This window comes from Geospiza fortis, unplaced genomic scaffold (genome assembly GCF_000277835.1).
Source record: "Geospiza fortis unplaced genomic scaffold, GeoFor_1.0 scaffold27, whole genome shotgun sequence".
NCBI lineage: Eukaryota > Metazoa > Chordata > Aves > Passeriformes > Thraupidae > Geospiza > Geospiza fortis.
Genome location: NW_005054329.1, coordinates 5,374,350 through 5,391,319, shown reverse-complemented (window position 1 = coordinate 5,391,319; position 16,970 = coordinate 5,374,350). Strand labels below are relative to the sequence as shown.

General features: G+C 46.3%; 1 protein-coding gene across 1 annotated transcript; it reads left to right on the top strand.

The window, feature by feature from the left end:
- Positions 1-517: 517 nt before the first annotated feature.
- Positions 518-15,452, top strand: MIGA2 (mitoguardin 2). The gene is made up of 15 exons (XM_005421299.2): positions 518-770; positions 1,383-1,593; positions 2,396-2,508; positions 4,498-4,609; positions 5,086-5,225; positions 6,682-6,799; positions 6,960-7,060; positions 7,541-7,656; positions 8,078-8,150; positions 8,352-8,438; positions 8,623-8,721; positions 9,095-9,229; positions 9,950-10,003; positions 10,966-11,082; positions 11,215-15,452. Exons 1-15 carry the CDS (start codon positions 675-677, stop codon positions 11,416-11,418), a joined length of 1,776 nt encoding a protein of 591 aa, XP_005421356.1. The 5' UTR covers positions 518-674; the 3' UTR covers positions 11,419-15,452.
- The last annotated feature ends 1,518 nt before the right edge of the window (positions 15,453-16,970 follow it).

Genomic DNA, 16,970 nt, shown 5'->3' with positions numbered 1-16,970 from the left:
GTGTCAGGGGAGCAGGGCTTTGGGCTTTGTCACCGCCTCTGGGGTCACACATCAGCGCCTTCTGTCGCTCTGTCCTTGACCTGAGCACATCCTTCCTGCCCAGCCCCGCTGGCAGCAGTGAAACCTCCTGGTCAAACCCCCTTTGGCTGGTGGCTCTCGAGCAGGGCTGTGATACACAGAAAACTGTGTGAAAGCAGAGTTTTGGCAGCGAAAATGTGTGTGTGGTTCGGGATAATTGGGACTTTTGTCATATGGGGACTGCAAACAAAATCCCTCCAACCATGTGCAGCCAGGTCTGGTGCATGTAGAAATCTCTGGGAGCTGTCAAATCCCAGGGTGCTGCTGCTGTAGAGCAGTTTGGGAATCTGTCCCCATGGCTGGTAGGACAAACAAAGGAATTGCTGCTGATGAGAAGATATTTTAGATTCGCTGCTGCAAGTGACATGGACTGTGTTTTGTAAAGGGCAGCAAGAAGGAACAGAGTGGGTGCTCCCCTCACTCACCTGATTTTCCCCCTTTTCCCGCAGGAGGAGGATTGTTGGATGAAGGCCAACCCCAGGACTCTGAGCCAGATGTCAGAGAAAAGTTGGATTCTTTTGTGAGCAGCTCACACAGCATCCACAAGTGCCCTTCCCTGTTGTGGCTCCCGAAGGTGCCCAGATCGTGGTGCAGCCATGGCATTCAGAAGGACAGAGGGAATGTCCATCATGCAGGCCTTGGCAATGACCGTGGCTGAGATCCCCGTGTTCGTTTACACGACCTTTGGGCAGGTACGAGGAGCAGGAAGGGTTTTCCTGTCACATTCCTTGGGCTGGCTCTGTGGGGTTGTCTGGGTGAGATGGAGGCACAGTGGGACCTGGGCAGTTTGATGGATTGGAGGAATTGCAGGGGGAGTTTGGGGTGGTGGAAGAGAGTTCTGAGTGGGTTTGGAGAGGAAAGTGCTTCCCACATCCCTCCCTGGGAGAACACCCAGGTTCAGTCTTTCTCTTCATCAAAGGCTCTAAAAAAAGACTTGTCTTTTAAAGAGGAGTAATATGTTCCCCACTTGTAGTGATGCAGCACTCGGAGCAGTGAAGCTCAGCTTCACACCAGGCTTTCAGAGCTGAATTTGGGTAACCTGGATTGCATCTGTCCCAGGCTGTGTGCAGATTTTGCAGGGTGTTTGGGCAATGAGGATTGAGACCAAGTTCTCCAGCTCCTGTCAAAATGATGCTCCACAGTCTCTCTGCTGCTGTGTCTTAGTTGTGTAGCAGAGGGCGTGTTTTATGGGCGGGAGGGTAAAGCCAAGGTTTTTCATGTTTAACACTGTTTTAAATTTATTTTTTTTAAGGGCAGTGAATTGGTTTTTCATTGTTGCTCTTCCATTTCTTTTGTGTTTAAAGTCTGTCTTCTCTCAGCTGCGGCTCTCTCCAGGCCTGCGCAAGGTTCTGTTTGCCACAGCCCTGGGCACCGTGGCCTTGGCTCTGGCAGCTCATCAGCTCAAGCGCCGCCGCCGCCGAAAGAAGCAAATTGCCCCGGACAAATGTGGCTTTAAACCAGGAGGGATCACAGTGCCCATCCTGCCAACCAGGAGGGTGTCCTCTGTGAAGAAAGGTTGGCCTCACAAAAAGGGGACAATCCCTAAAGAGGTGGTACAGGGATCAATGGGGAGGTGTGGGGAGGGGAGAGCAAAGCCGTTTGTGTAGTGCTCTGTAATTCTGAAAAGCAGTGCCATGAGCTCAGGGTTTGGGGACCCATGGGAGAGACTGTGAGCTCAGAGTCTTGGGAACAAAAGGTGTCCTGATGTTTTCCCTGAGGTTTGTGGTTCCCATCCCCTTCCCTCTAGGCAGCCATTACCAGGCTGCCCCAATAATAACGACCCGGGCACGCAGTGACCTGCTTCTGCATTTGTCTCGTGGTGTCAGTGCTCAGCTGAGGGGAGGGGAGGGTGGCCTGAGCCAGGCTGGGCAGTTGGGAGTGTCCATCCAGCCCTGTGGTGACTCCCAGACCTTGGGCAGCTTCCTCACCACTTGTACTGATTTTAGGGGTAAGACTGACCCAGGCCCTCAGCAAAGCACTTTAGGGATTAAGCACTTGTTTGGTGAAACATGAAAATCAAGGGAGCAGTGTCTGTGTTCTGCCTGTCCTGAGGGAAGGTGGAGGAGTTTTTGTTTGATTGTTTCCACTTGCCCCTTGCTGTCCATAAGCAGTGAATACATTCCTCAGCCTCAGATCCCCACTGACACCAGTCTCAGAGCAAAGCAGAGCAGGCAGGAGATCTGTGGCTTATTCTATGTATTGGATACTGCTTTGTCCATTCACAGTTATACTGAACAAGGTGATGTTCCCCTCCCTATTCCCTTCTGCAGTCACCTGGGCCTAAAATCCTGTTTCTGTGTGACCTTCCCAACTGCAGGGTACTCCAGCAGGAGAGTGCAGAGCCCTGGCAGCAAGAGCAATGACACGCTCAGCGGGATTTCCTCCATCGAGCCCAGCAAACATTCCAGTTCCTCCCACAGCCTGGCCTCGGTAAGGACCTGCTTAGCAGGGCTGGGAGATGGCAGTGCACAGACCTGTCTGGAGATCACCAAGTCCTTGGGCAGAACAAATTGCAGTATAATTGTAGGGCGGGTTCTGATTAACTCTGTTCACCTTGCACTGGAGTTCCCTGTGAGCAGCAATTTTTTGTGGCCAGGAGCTCCAGGGTTCCTTGGCCAGTTCTTGGGCCAAGGAGGAGTCTCAGAAGAGACTTCCCCATGGGACATGGCCATGAATCCTTGGAGCTCTCTGTGACCCCCTCAAGGAGTTAGGCTGGGTTGTTTCTGAGTCTCCCAGCAATGGGGAGCTTGTTTGCTTCCCTCTGTGGTGGGATTTTGGGTGGCCCAGCAGCCCCTCCCTCCTGTGCTGGGGCTGCTCCCAGCTTGCTTTCTTCTTAAAACCAAATCAGCTACCAAAATCTGATAGCTCTGTTCAGGAAACAGTGCAGGGTGAGAACACAGCCCAGTCATTCTACCTCCTCCAAAGCCAAAGGAGCAGCCTATGAGTACAGGTAATTCAGGCTTAACCAGGCAGGAGAAGCCATCAGTGCTTATATCCACCTTTTGTGACACCAAAACTGGAAGCATTTGTGTCTTCAAGACCTGCTCCACATCCCCATTGCTCAGAGCTAACATTCTGTTGGAGCAGGGGGCACACAGATGAACCTCTGTGAGTTTCTGCAAAGCCCTCCCTCGTCATCACCCGGGCTCAGAGGCTGCTTAGCAATGCTGGGGCAAGGAGGGGAGGAAAAATCACCCCTTTGAAAGGAGCTGTTGGGCGCCAGCACTCCTCAGCACATGCTGGTGTTGCTGTTTTTAGTCGAGCTGAAGCACCAGGGGTTGGCAGAATCCGTTCTGGCCGAAGTGTGTCTCCAGCAGGCGGCAGTGCTGGCACGGCGCTGGGCAGGCACAGCATTCCCTGGGGAGCTGGGATGTGATGGGATGTGTCCCTGAGCACCAAGCTGTGTCCAGCTTTCTCCCCTCCCTCCATAGGGACTCACATCCATGTAACTCCCCCATGGCTTCTCAGTTCACACAGATGCTGTCCAGGTTTTGTATCACTGAAGTTCTGTTTCTCTTTAAATAAAAAGCAATCCATAAATAAATACGTTTTTCCACTGCTGGTGCCTTGGTGGGGATATCCCCACAAAGAGGCATCTGTTTCTGTACAGATGAGCTGACCCTGTACTTACAGTTTTTATATTACTTGGAAAAAACCAGCTCATCCTTTGCACAGCTGCATGTTTTGCCTGAGCTCTCTTTTGCTTCCTGGCTCCTCTTTGCCATCCAGTAAGTAAATTGGCAGCAGTGAACTGATGATTTGCAGCTCAGGATCTCAAGGTGATTTATTAACACTCCACAGGGATTGATCAATGGAGGCAGGACAGGAATTCATCTGCCAGCTGATTATTGTAGCTTTTTTTTAGAACCAGGCTCATGTTTGGACATCCTTCTGTGAGCCACAGGAAAACACTGGTTACTGATAGTGTTGAATCCAGCACTTTATTGGGTCAGACTTTAGAAGACATTGGTGCCTTGTGGGAAATTGGACAAAGCTGAACTGACACTGCTGTGTGGATTGTAAGCTCAGCCCTCCCTGGAGAGGGTCTGGTTACAAAGAGGAGAGTGAGGATTCCCTTTGCCCTCTGGGGAATCCTCAGCTGTATTTTTTCTGGGAAACTGTTTCTTTTGTTTGGACTGTGCTTGCTTCCTTGCCACCTCCAGTGTTTTTCGTACAGGCAGCTGGAGCTGATGTGAGCTTTCCATCAAAATCCTGATGCCTTTGTAGTGATTGCTTTGGAACTTCCCTGGGCTGTTTCCTCCATCAGGGCTCTCCCTTCAGTGCTCATCGATACAGGGGAGCACAAGGGGGAAAGAAAATTCCTTTTTGCAGAAGGCTGGTGGTGTTGGTTTGATCTTAGCATCTCTAACCTTAAGAGAATTCAAAAGGCATTTGCTGCTCTCTGTTCCCCTCCTGCAGATGGTAGCAGTCAACTCCTCAAGTCCAGTTCCCCCAGGGATGTGGGAGGGCCAGGCCATGGGAGATGCTGGGGCCATTGGTGATTCCAGTGCAGAAAGCCTCTATGTTCAAGGTAAGCGGGCACAAGGGTAACATTGCTCTGTGGGGGTTGTTAATCACTATGAGAGCAAGAAGGGGATGAGAATTGACACAGAGCATCAGCAGCTCAGTGTAGAGCTCTAACAGAAAGATTCCTTCTATTCTCAGCTTAAGCTCAAATAAAAATCCCATCTTCTCTTACAAAAAACCAAACCTTTTTTGTCAGTGAATAATTTACTTCCAAAATACTGTTCTTGAGCAACAGGCTCATCTTGTGCAGAGAACAGTATTTTGGCAGTAACATGGATGACGCTTTAACCAGTTTGGGGATGTTCTCCTTCTAATCCAAAGTAAACCATATTTAAACAGGAAAGAAATAGAATATGTTTATTCTTTATTTTGGGATTTCCCTCTTTGCTGGATTGTCTGAGTGAGCAAAGACTCATCCTGTGTCTCTTTGTTCCTGAGTGCCCCGGGACTCTCACAGCCAGTATTTGGTTGGGTTTCCAGGCATGGAGCTGTTTGAGGAGGCCCTGCAGAAATGGGAACAGGCACTGAGCATCAGGCAGAGGGACAGTGCTTGTACCAGCACGCCTGTGCCCTGGGACAGCAGCAAACAGCAAGAGAGCATGTCTGAGAACATTTCAGAGGTAGGTCCCCACATGCTGAAGGGCCAGCCTGGGTGCTGGAAGCAGTAAACAGTGGGAGGTTAAAAGGAGAGCAAATTAAGGGCAGAGTCAGGCCAGACTCTGTTTAAGAGCTGTCTGTATCTGCAGGTTCCTTATGCAATGGGAGTGGGTGTTTTTAATTTCTTTCTCTTTTTAATACGTCTCGCCCCCTCATTCCCCAGCGTTTCCATCCACCTTCCAGCCTTGTGTCACTCACTGTCACACGTGTCCTCCCGTGGCACAGCTTGTGGTGAGAAAAGGCTGTGATGAATGCAGCGCTGCTCTGGCTGGCAGTGTTGTCTCTGTAATATTTTAATGCATTTAAAATGGAGATCTTGATGGTCACTGCCACTTGTGGGAGCTGGGTGGAGAGCAGAGCCCAGCTCTGTGTGTGTGGATGAAGAAAGCAGTGGGAATTTGGAGCTGGCTATGGCCCTGGTCCCTGCAGGGAGATGTGTACCTCACTCAGCCTCTGCAGCTACACAAAGCAGGATTTTAGGACACCCCTTGCTGTCTGGGACTTGAGGACTCCACATGGAAGACCTGTGTTAAAGGCTCACCTGTGTTAGAATGGCTCAGTGACAGCCACAAAGCTAAAAAAACCTGCTGTTAACTCAGGACTGTGAAAGGAGCTGAACTTCGAACTCTCCAGGAGTTCTCACTGGAAAAAAAAGTGTTCCCAGCCTTTTGTAAACAGAGTCTGGTGTAGTAAGTATGTGGGACATTTGTCTTTTGTGCTGGATCATATTTATCCAAGGCAAATCTGGATTCTGTTGTTGTTGGTTCTCCTTGAAGGGCCCTGTAGTGTTTCTAAAACTGCCTTAAAACGGTTGATTCATTATGAAAATAGATTCTCTGCTTCTTGTTAATGCTCCTGTTTTCTGGATAAGATACTCATGCAAACATAGGGGCATGAAGGCAAGATGCTGTTTAAGTCTTATTTTCCCCACACCTTTTTTTTTCCATCCCCCTGTTGTTTACAGCAAATTTTGCTTATGCCCAGCACCTTAATCTAAGTATTCTGTTATCCAGTTCTGGATATCCTGTTATATTCAACACAGGTTTCCTGATATGATTTCTCCTGGAAGTTAGGCTAAAGTCAAAAGGCAGGAGATCTAAGTGGTGTATAATTTATTAAAATATCTATTTTTCTGGGTGGCAGATTAAAGTTCTTTAGTTCTTTCTTCTCTTTTTAACAGGAAAACAAAATTGTGAAGCTCAAAAGCCAGAGGGTTTGAGTAGGCTGTGTAGAAGCTTCCCTCCCCATGCATTATTAGCTGCATTGTAGGATTAATGACTCCTCTCTCTTTTTATTTTTAATCATATAATCTGCAGACTGCAAATCCCATTTTTACTGAAAATTTCCTCCCGTATTTGTGCTGTCCAATCTGTCTGTGCCCAGCTGGCTAACTAAGGGTGACATTTCTGTGTGTTCCAGGAGGAGTCCCAGAAAAGGGAGTTTGCTGAGAAGCTGGAGTCCCTCTTGCACCGAGCCTACCACCTCCAGGAGGAGTTTGGCTCCTCTCTCCCATCGGACAGCGTGCTGCTGGATCTGGGTAGGGCTGCAGTAAAATGCCAATTTCCTGCCTGGTTTCATGTCTTTTCTGTAAGCCAGGTGAAAGAGGAGTGACAAAGTGGGAGTGAAAGAGAGCACAGGAGCTAAGAGGAATGTTGGTCCATGAACTCCAACACATGTGGCTTCTTTCTCTCCTCCAGAGAAGACTTTGATGCTTCCACTGGCGGACGGATCCTTGCGGCTGCGGACGGATGATGAGGACAGCTCCACTTCAGAGGATTCCTTCTTCTCTGCAGCAGAGGTGACTGAAGTGTCACCTGTGTGTCACAGCCCACTGGCTTGGAGGGAAGGCACAAAGGCAGCAGGGCCAAACATATCTTGGGAGAGGAAGATGATAAACACAGCAACAAGCCCCCCAGGCTGGGAGGTTCATGATGGATGTTAGGAAAAGGTTTTAATGAGGGGGATGGGGCAGGCTTTTCCAACCAACACTTCCATGTCACTTCTTATCTACTACAGAAAACATGCCATAACAGCTAGGAAGGTGCTGTTATCTATGTAAGATGGCTTGGTGGTGTGAATTTTATGGAATATTGAGCAGTGTCAGAGCTAACTTTTAGTGAAAAGTGAAATATCTTTGCATGAAACAATTGTCACTGACAAACTCTGCTAGCTGTAGATTCTCTGAAGAAGGCCCACCTTGCTTGTGTGCACTCGCTTGTGTTTGCAAATATTTAATGAGCTCATTTTGTTCTTCCCATGTCTCTTGTTACCTCTACAGCTCTTTGACTCTCTGCCCTTTGAGCAAATGCCATTCCACCTCTCCAAGCCAGTGGCAGCATATGAAGAAGCTCTGCAGTTGGTGAAAGAAGGGAAGGTGGCGTGCCGGACGCTGAGGTGAAGAGCCAGCTGGAGCTGTGGGACCTGGTGCCCCTGGGGCTCTGTGAACACATCATCTGCCTTTGAGCAGCCCCATAACCAGAATAACCCACGGGGTCATAAAATCACAGCACCCTTCCTGCTGGTTTGGCCTTCCCAGGGAATTAACCCCAGATTTTAGGGATTCACAAGTTAAGAAAGAGTCATTGTCCCAGGAAATCAGTGATAGGAAGTGTGACTGTTCTGGGAGTCTGGCATAGTCCTTTACCAGCCTGGCAGAGGTGCTCTGTTCCTCCAGGGAGCTGGATAAAGGGAATGTGACTTTTCCTTTCTCCTATGCACAGCCTGGGAATTTAGTTTTTTGTTTTTACGGGACCATAGTTGTAGGAACACCAACATCAGAACTGGAATTTACACAATTCTTCCCCTTTTCCTCTAGGACAGAGCTCCTTGGCTGCTACAGTGACCAGGATTTCCTGGCAAAGCTGCATTGTGTCAGGCAGGCATTCCAGGTGAGAATGGCTCCAGGCTCCCAGGTTTCCATGCACAGGGCTGTGCAGTTTTGTTTCCTAGGTTCCAGCTTATTAAAGGTTAACAACACTGGTGTGTGCAGCATTGCACTGCTTCGTGTCCTGCCCTTTTGGGTTTTTTTTCCAGCTTAGAATTTGAGGGTGTCTAGGTGCTCACAAGAGACATCTGTGTTCCCTTTGCAGGAGCTGCTGGAGGATGAAAGCAATCAGCTGTTTTTTGGGGAGGTTGGGAAGCAGATGATGATAGGACTGATGACAAAAGCTGAAAAGGTAGGAAGTTTGTGTAACAACTAAACTGTGTCTTGAGCACAGAGATACTTGTTCCCCATCCCAACTCAGAGCTTTTCCAGTGTGTTGGAAGAAAAAAACTTCATCTGCGTGCTGATGATTACTGGGATGTTGATGTCAGCTCAGATCCAAGTAGTTCAACTGGTTTGTTTTTCTGCTCTTCTAGAATCCCAAAGCTTTCCTGGAAAGCTATGAGGAGATGCTGCGTTATGCCTTGAAGCAGGAGACCTGGCCAACCACTCAGCAGGAGCTCGAGGGAAGAGGGGTTGGTAAAGACATTGTCTTTACAGAGCTGCAGAGGAGATAGAAGATAATCCTTGCCCAGATAGGTTGTGGAATTCCCATCCCTGAAAGTGCTCAAGGGCAGGCTGGATGGGGCTTGAAGCAACCTGGTTTAGTGGAAGATGTCTTTGCCCATGGCAGGGGGTGGAGCTGGATGGTTTTAAAGTCCCTTACAAGCCAAACCACTGTGATTGTATTACAATGCATATGTAGGAATGGCCCAGGTGTGGAAGACCTGCTATTGAAATACGATTACATTGACTTCAGCTTCTTACATCTTCTTGCTTTAAACCAAAAGAGCCCCGTCTCTCTTTTTAAAAACTGTTCCCTTCACAGACTGTTCTGCTCTCTGACAGGTGGTGTGCATGAGCTTCTTTGATATTGTGCTGGACTTCATCCTCATGGATGCTTTTGAGGATCTGGAGAACCCTCCCTCCTCGGTGCTGGCTGTGCTGCGCAACCGCTGGCTGTCCGACAGCTTCAAGGAGACGGTGTGTGAGACAGGGAGGGCTGCTCTGAGTGTGAGATCAGTGCCAAGGCCAGGAAAGAGCATAACCTCATCTTTCCCAGCTGAGCTGAATTCTCTCTTTTATAATTGCCACGCTTTCATGAAGTTCTAAACAACAGCCTTCTTGTGCATGGAAATTGTTTACAGGAAAGCTTTCCTTATTTTGAAAGCATCTGGCTGGCAACCAGACTTGTGGCTCTAGGGGATTTTATCAGTGATGCCATGGAGATGTTAAAAGATGGCAGCACCTATTTTTATGAATGAGAATAAAAGGGGCACAATGTAGGGGAAAATATGTGGGTTTTAGCATGTGGCCATTCATTCTGGCAGTACCTCAGCAGACACTGAAGCTCAAATTGCAAAGCTTTCCTTTAGTTCTGTCCCCCAGCTGTATTTTTAAGTCTGATTAGTTTGATAGATTGAGAGTAAAATGGCACTTTGTAACAGCTGTCTGCTTACAGGGGATCGTGGGCTGTTGGGCAACTATGTCAGATCATATTAACAATCTTCAAAAACCCTTAGGCTTCTCTGGAATGGATCTGAAGTGGCTAAATCTGCTTCCAGTTTGCTTTAATTTTGTCATTTTAAAGAGGTTCTGGCACAAAAGGGTGACTGCTTTGATGTTTTGATGACAAAGTGTTGGTAAACTTTGGGTTTTTTTAAATAATCTGAGTAACTAATGGGCTCTCTCTGTTAATTGTAGGCTCTAGCAACTGCTTGCTGGTCAGTTCTGAAAGCAAAAAGGAGGCTTCTGATGGTAAGCAAAATTAATCAAAAAGGGAAAGAATCTAATGTATTTGAGGCTGAAAAGAGAACACATAGATCTTGACAAAGTGCGAAATCTTTGGTGGTAGAAGACTGAACAGAGTCACGTTCTTTGTGATGCTTTAGAGCCCTGGGGTCCTGCAGTCACTGCTCCAGTTCTATGCCAGTATTTTATTGAATCAGTCTGAGTGTATTCTCCCTTTTTCTTAATGTGAGGATTCAAACGACAGCGTTACCTTCTGGAATTTCCTCTCCCTGCTCACAATACTGTAGGAGTGACCACAGACCCCAAGCAACAAGGGACTGCTCCTGAATTGTGCCTTCCTTGCTGGCAGCAAAAGGAGGATTCAGGCATTGCTCCACTCCCCAGTGCTGATGCTAATTAGCCATTACTTGATGAGTTTCACTTAAATCTGTCACTTCCTAAAGTATCACAGCAGATGAGTTTATGGAGAAGGGGAACAGGAAGCCACAACTTCACAACCCTGGTTCTGCCACAGGGTCTGTGGCCTCTGGCAATTTTTCAGCTCGATCCCACAGCCAGCTGATGTGACAGGGTTTGGCTTCTGAGATGGCACAGAAAGAAATGAGAGAATTGGAAGCTCTATTGGTGCTGTCATGCAGTAGCTCTGCCTTGTATATTTGCATGTCCTTTCCTGGCTTGGTCAGCAAATTATAAATAGAGGCTATAAAGGCTGGCTGGTGATTGCTTTTCATTTTCTTCTGTTCATTTTCCTCTTGAAATAGCAGTTTAGAAACATGAAGATAAAAAGCTCCAGCCATCCTTCAAGGGATCTGAAAGATAAATGTAGTTTTGCAGGAAGAGATGTTCCAAATAGCTCTTAACTTCAGATACTGAAGCTTTCTGGCAGGGAAGTTGGTGGCTGATATGGAATAAGCTGCTAATTCTGTCTGAGAATGAAGACCAACTAATTCTGTCCTTCCCTGTGACAGGTACCAGATGGCTTTATCTCTCATTTCTACTCCGTATCGGAGCATGTCAGTCCTGTTCTAGCCTTTGGTTTTCTGGGGCCCAAGCAGCAGCTATCTGAAGTCTGCAGTTTCTTCAAGGTAAGGTGTTTTTTGTGCGGCTCATCTATGTGGGACTCCTGTCTGCTGGCTTAAAGCTGCTGCTGTGTGCTCTTGGTGGCTGGTACTGGCAGCTGAAGGAGGTCTCTGACTGTAACCTGCCTTTTCTTGCAGCACCAGATCGTGCAGTATCTGAAGGACATGTTTGACTTTGACAACGTGAGGTACACGACGGTGCAGTTGCTGGCAGAGGACATCCTGCAGCTGTCGCGGCGGCGCAGCGAGATCCTCTTAGGGTATCTGGGCACCGAGAGCGCCCCGGAGATGAACGGCGTGCTCCCTGGGGAATCCGAGCCGCTCAAGGACGAGCTCATCTGATGTCAGTGCAGGAAAACACTTTTGTACAAGGACCTTTTCCTCCCAGAGGTGGATAAAACTACCTGCAAAGTGCAGCGGTGGCAGCAAGACTATGTGAACACACAGCAATCTGGTGGGACCTTCTGCTTTTTGTAGCCAGTAGTGTTTGCTGGGATGGATCCAGGACCACTTGCCAAGTTATGGTTTGAATTTCTTCTTTGTTCCACCTTCCTGTCATTATTATTACTTTCAATGTTTCATATATACATTGTGTCCTGAACTGCCCGGGCCCAGATTTTTGCCCAATTCTCTTGAATAGGGCAATGTATGTACCTGTTTTGCCTTTGTGTTTTCTGGGAGGTGAATCCCTGACGTTTACGATTGTGTGTGGGAACAGGAATATCGTTGGTAAATTCTCCACTTGACCATTAGCTTCTCAAGGAGGCTTTGCTTGCTTTGGGATTTTTATTACTGTTCTTCTCTGCTGTGTTCCTACAGACACTAATTACTGCTGATTTGTACCGTAAGTGTGATAACATATGCAATGTGACTAGCAAAGATTTCTTTCCTGGGGAGAAAGAAATAGTTCTGTAAAGCACTGAAGTAAAATGCAGACTTTTGTAAGGAGTCTGAAGCTCTGGGGAAATTGGTCTGTTCCCTTGGTATTGCTGCTCTTTGGAGACCAGATGACGAGCTCTGTGTCCTGGTCATCCTTGCTTAGGAGGTTGCTGAGGTTTATGTTTGCCCCTAAGGCAGGTTAGTGTGAGGAGGGGGGGGGATTTGCATCCTGCCTGTGCTTGCACAAAGTCTTTGACACCCATCAAAGTGCCTTGCTGGATTTCAGAATGAGCCAGCAGCAGCTTTTGCTGGGTAGGAGGTGTGGGGTGTGTACAAGCAGGGGGAAGGGGTAATAATGTGGTGCCTATTGCTGTTGTGCACAGGGTAGTGAGAGGTGTACATGGTGGATGTGAGGTTATGTGTGTGGATAGTTGGAGAGCTGGGATCAAGCTTCTAGAGGGGAAATGGCTCTTTATAGTCTGTCAGTTTTAAGAAGTACAGCATAATTTTGGGTAATGATCAGATGTGTGTGTGTATGGTAGTGCTTCTCAAATGCTGTGATCCTGACTGCCCAGCCAGCAGCTGGAATGTGGCTGCTTTGGGATGTGAGCTGAGCTGGATACTTGTGTAGGACAGCAGCAGTGGAGTGTGCTGGACTTAGTGAATCATAAAAATCACAGAATAATAGAATATGCTGAGTTGGAAGGGACACATCAGGATTGAGCCCAACTTCTGTCTCTGTACAGGACACCCCAACATTCCCACTATGGGCTGAAGGAGTTGCCCAAACTTCTTGAACTCTCTCAGGCTTGGTGCTGTGACTGCTTCCATGGGGAGCCTGTTCAGTGCCCATCCACCCTCTGGGTAGAAAGCCTTTTCCTGATATCCAACCTAAACCTCTCCTGACTCAGCTTCACACTGTTGACTTGAGGCAGTGCTGGCTTGTAGGACTGAGGTTTGCGATGATTTGCTGAGTCCTCTGTGAGTACAATGCCACAGATAAAAGTAGAGATCCAGCCTGTGCCTTCTTCTGTTTCAGTCCACATAGAGGTCCAATTCCAACCCTCGGAATGAGGAGGTCTTCAGGACCTGCACAAAAACATGAGACTCACTGTTTTTGTTCCAGACTGATTAGTTACCCCTTGTGCCTGTTCTGGGTGAAAGACACAAGGCTTACCTGGATGTGTTTCTGCAAGTGGAAAAAATATGTAAGAATCTGGAATTTCCATATGAGTGGAAAGTCAGTGTGTGGGCCTGGAGAATACAAATGCTTTTCTTCCTCTTCAGATATTTAATGTGGATTCTGCTGGTAAAAGCAGGAAGGAAATAAACAGAGAAAAAAAGTAAACAGGAAGATGTAAAAGGAGCAGATAAATGTGCTGTGCCATGTGTTTTAGGGACACCCTCCCTGAGCAGGGAGGTGGGACCAGATAACCCACTGTGGTTCCTTCCAACCTGATCCTTCTGTGGTTCTGTGATTCCTTGAAATGCTCCTGAGTTGTTTGCAGGGGAGTGCGTGTAGAACACAGTAACATCTGGTGCTCTGTAAGCACATCAGACTGATGTGGCTTATCCTGGAAACCAGATTAATGCAATAAACAGGACAATGCTGAGGCAGAAATTAGGAGCAGCTGCCCCAAGTGAGGCTGCATGGAATAAACTGTTATGAGAAGGCTTTAAGAGACAGCCATTGAAACTAGGAAGGGTCTCTGAGGTGTCTTGCTCCTGGCAGTGTGCAGGAGGAAAAGAAATGGAGAATGTTGTATTAGCATGACACACCTGCTACACGTAAGCTGTGATTCGAAAGTATGGTATATTCTGAAAGCAAGTTACTTTGCCAAAAAAATAATGTTGATAGTGCTTTGTGCTCCTGTATGGCTGGTTTAGAAGAAAGTCACTTCAGCAGCTTTTGTATAGTGGTTAAAAAGATGCTAAAATGTGAAGATTAATATAATGAGATGGACTGTAATTCTAAATAATCAGTGCTGTTAAATTTGTTTTTCATTTTTAGTGTTGTTTTATGTGTATTTATGTACTATTTTGAGTGTCTTTGTCCTCAGTTCTTGGGCAGCCTGCCTGTTTTGTGTACAGACAAAAACACTGGCTGCTGACTTTGGGCTTTTGCATCCTTGCGGGAGAGGATACTGAAACAGGGTCCCCCTGAAGCAAACACTAACTTGCACTGTGGCTTTTTAAGCTGAGAAACTGTAAATTCCTTATCAATCAAATGAAGAAAGACTGTTTTATTACAGCTTGATGCTTTTCCTTAGCCCTTATTGCAAGTAGGTTACACATCCCTCCCAGTGAAGGTAAAGAGGAATCTGCCTCAGGAACATCTGCAGCTTCTTGAAGGTCGAGTTCTCCTCCTTCTCCCACCAGCAGTGACTTGGTCCTGCACCAGCCAAGGATGTTTGCCGAGACAAACTGGTTTTATCTTTACTGGGATGGATGTTAAACTTCTCTACACCTCCCCTCACTTCATCGCTGCTTTTTGTCCATCCTCAGTCCCAGTGTAGCTCAAGAGGAAAGGCAGAAAGGGTCTGTGGGCTCTGGAGGGAACTTCAGGGATTAATGGGCTGACAGGAGCTGTTCCTGTGGAAGAAGCTTTCCCTGGCTTGAGCAGTGGTGTCACTGCTGTGTTCAAGTCCTTTGTGTGCAGCCCTCAGGCTGCTTCCACTGATCCCACCCAGAGCAGGGCCCAGCCCAAAAGGTGACTCTCCTATTCACCTGTATTGCAGGGTAGAGTTAAAGGGTGTGATGGAACACCTGCCTGCCCTCTGGCTTCCTGAGATCCCTAGAAAACCCTTCCCCAGCATATTGTGTTTAACAACAGAAATTCTTCAGTATTAATAGCAGCTGTGTATTGGGATAGAACCCCTTGAGATAAGATGTTCACCTTTTTTTATGATGAACTCTTATTCTCAAGGGGTTAAATCATCCTGGGCTGACACTTGCAAGATTTTAACACTGATGGGGATTTAAAGTGGCTTAGCAGCAATGAAATAAAATCCCTCAATAGTGTCTGATGCTTAAACAGAATTTAAAATATGCATGACTTTCATTTTTTATGTGGAAGTTGTAACAAGCTTCACCACAGGTTAAAGTACATCCTTGGTACTTTAGTATGTATGTAGAGACTATGCCAAATGGCTCTAGGAGGGTCTTTATGGTCTTTAAAGCACATTAATAAAAAATTATGAGGAAAAATCTGCCTTGTATCTACAAGATAAGTGTGGCTTTGAAGAGCATGACTTGTGTTGTCTCATACAGGGAAGTGGGAAAGCAGGATTTTATTTATCCCTCTTTAGTAGAACATTCCTTTGCCATATCTGAAACTAATGAATGTAAACTTGTGCCTATTTTTTTCTTGATTTCCTAAAGGTGTAAAAATCTGTTCTTGTTTTGCTTTTATCTTTTTCTTTGCAGCTAATTTTTTAAAAATATCTTTAATCTTAGGATGTGGGCATTACAAGTAAAATAAAACTTTCCTTCATGATTGTGGTTTTCGTTCCTAAATTTCCTGGAGAAACATGCTAGAAACTCAGTCTTTTGTTTCTTATTTACGTGACAGTTGTGGTGGCACCTCTGCTGCTAGTGATGGTATCAAACATCTTGCTGTTCCTAGGGCTAAAATGAGGAACTTGAAAGGTTTAAGTGTAAAGTTAAAGGGTTTGATTGCATGGCAAGTCTTCCTGGGTCTGCTGAAAAGTCCACAGATGAAGAGGGCTATAAAATAAACAAAACTCCTTGTACTTTGAGCTGTGGTTGGAAACTGTGGGGTTTCATTTTTCAGATTTTTCTGTGGTGGTTTGGCTGCGTTGGGGTGTGGTGTGAGTAGGCTGTGATGAAGAGATAACAGAAATCCCAGTGAGGAGCAGAACCTCTTAAACAGTGTCCAAATTCCTGCAGCATTTACCAGCTTCCCAAACTCTGTGAAGCCCGGACTAAAGCCTGTGGGTTGGTATCAGAGCTGCTTATCTGCTGAGGAAGGCAAGAAAATCATCTTCTTGCTCTCCTGAAACAACTACAGTGAATTTAAACACTTCCATTTTCAAACGATAGAGAAACCAGACTGAATCAGATTGGCTGATTCTTCCACAGTGATTAAAATTTCATCCCTACACTTAAAAATAAAAAAAGTAAAGACGAGTCTCTGTTAGCATTAATGCAAGCCTGTCATGAACTCAGATATATGCAAATAAAATGTTCATGGATAGGAAAATTTTTGTCTCACGCCACACCCTGATCATTAGTTGAGAGAGTTAAAAGGAGTTTATCTCAGTTTCCATGGAGTCAGACTCCACACTCATTACAGCTCCAGAGCAGCTTTGTGCTTTCTTGTGCTGAGGCACAGAGCAAAGGCTGCTCCGTGTATTGACACTTTTTTCTCCTGTTCAGGAAGGAGTGGGTGAATACAGCAATGAAGCCCACAATTTTCAGTACTTGTCATGGTACATAGATCAAATGTAATCCACTCTGCCAGCATAACTCTACATTCAATAGCTTGGAAAGGAGGAGATTTATTTAACTTGAATAATGAAAGGAGTAAATCACTCATGCTCCCTCATAGCAGTCTTCTGCGACGAACTGAGCTCCTGCAGTAAATATTTTCTCTTTCTTGCCAAATAATAAGACTTTAATGCTATTTTACTTCTTGAAATGCCAGGGAGAATGTCAGCTATGAAGAGCTTGTTGAAATTAATGGGACATAATCATAACTGAAGAGGGTATATTACAACTGCAGGAAAAGGAGTTTTCTACCCTTTTTGAAATCTTAATTAACGGGCTAGAAATCCTGGTCCATGTGCTTCCCTGACACAAATTAAAGGCAACCCCATGCCTTTGTTGATCGCTTCTTGTGGGCCTCTTAAATATTTATTTTTCTATATGTTTTTATTTTTTTAAATATTGAATTAACTTTGATTGTTTGGTCTGAAGGTGGATTTGCCTTCTGAAAGCTTTTCTGTCCAATGCTGCTACATGTTCTACTTTTCCTGAGGCTCCCCAGGTAAGTC

Bases quoted from the DNA above. Each gene is read 5' to 3' on its own strand.
- MIGA2 (XM_005421299.2), top strand. From the start codon at position 675: ATGGCATTCAGAAGGACAGAGGGAATGTCCATCATGCAGGCCTTGGCA. The intron at 1,594-2,395 runs GTTGGCCTCACA...TCCCAACTGCAG, and splicing joins GGTGTCCTCTGTGAAGAAAG to GGTACTCCAGCAGGAGAGTG. The intron at 8,439-8,622 runs GTAGGAAGTTTG...CTGCTCTTCTAG, and splicing joins TGATGACAAAAGCTGAAAAG to AATCCCAAAGCTTTCCTGGA.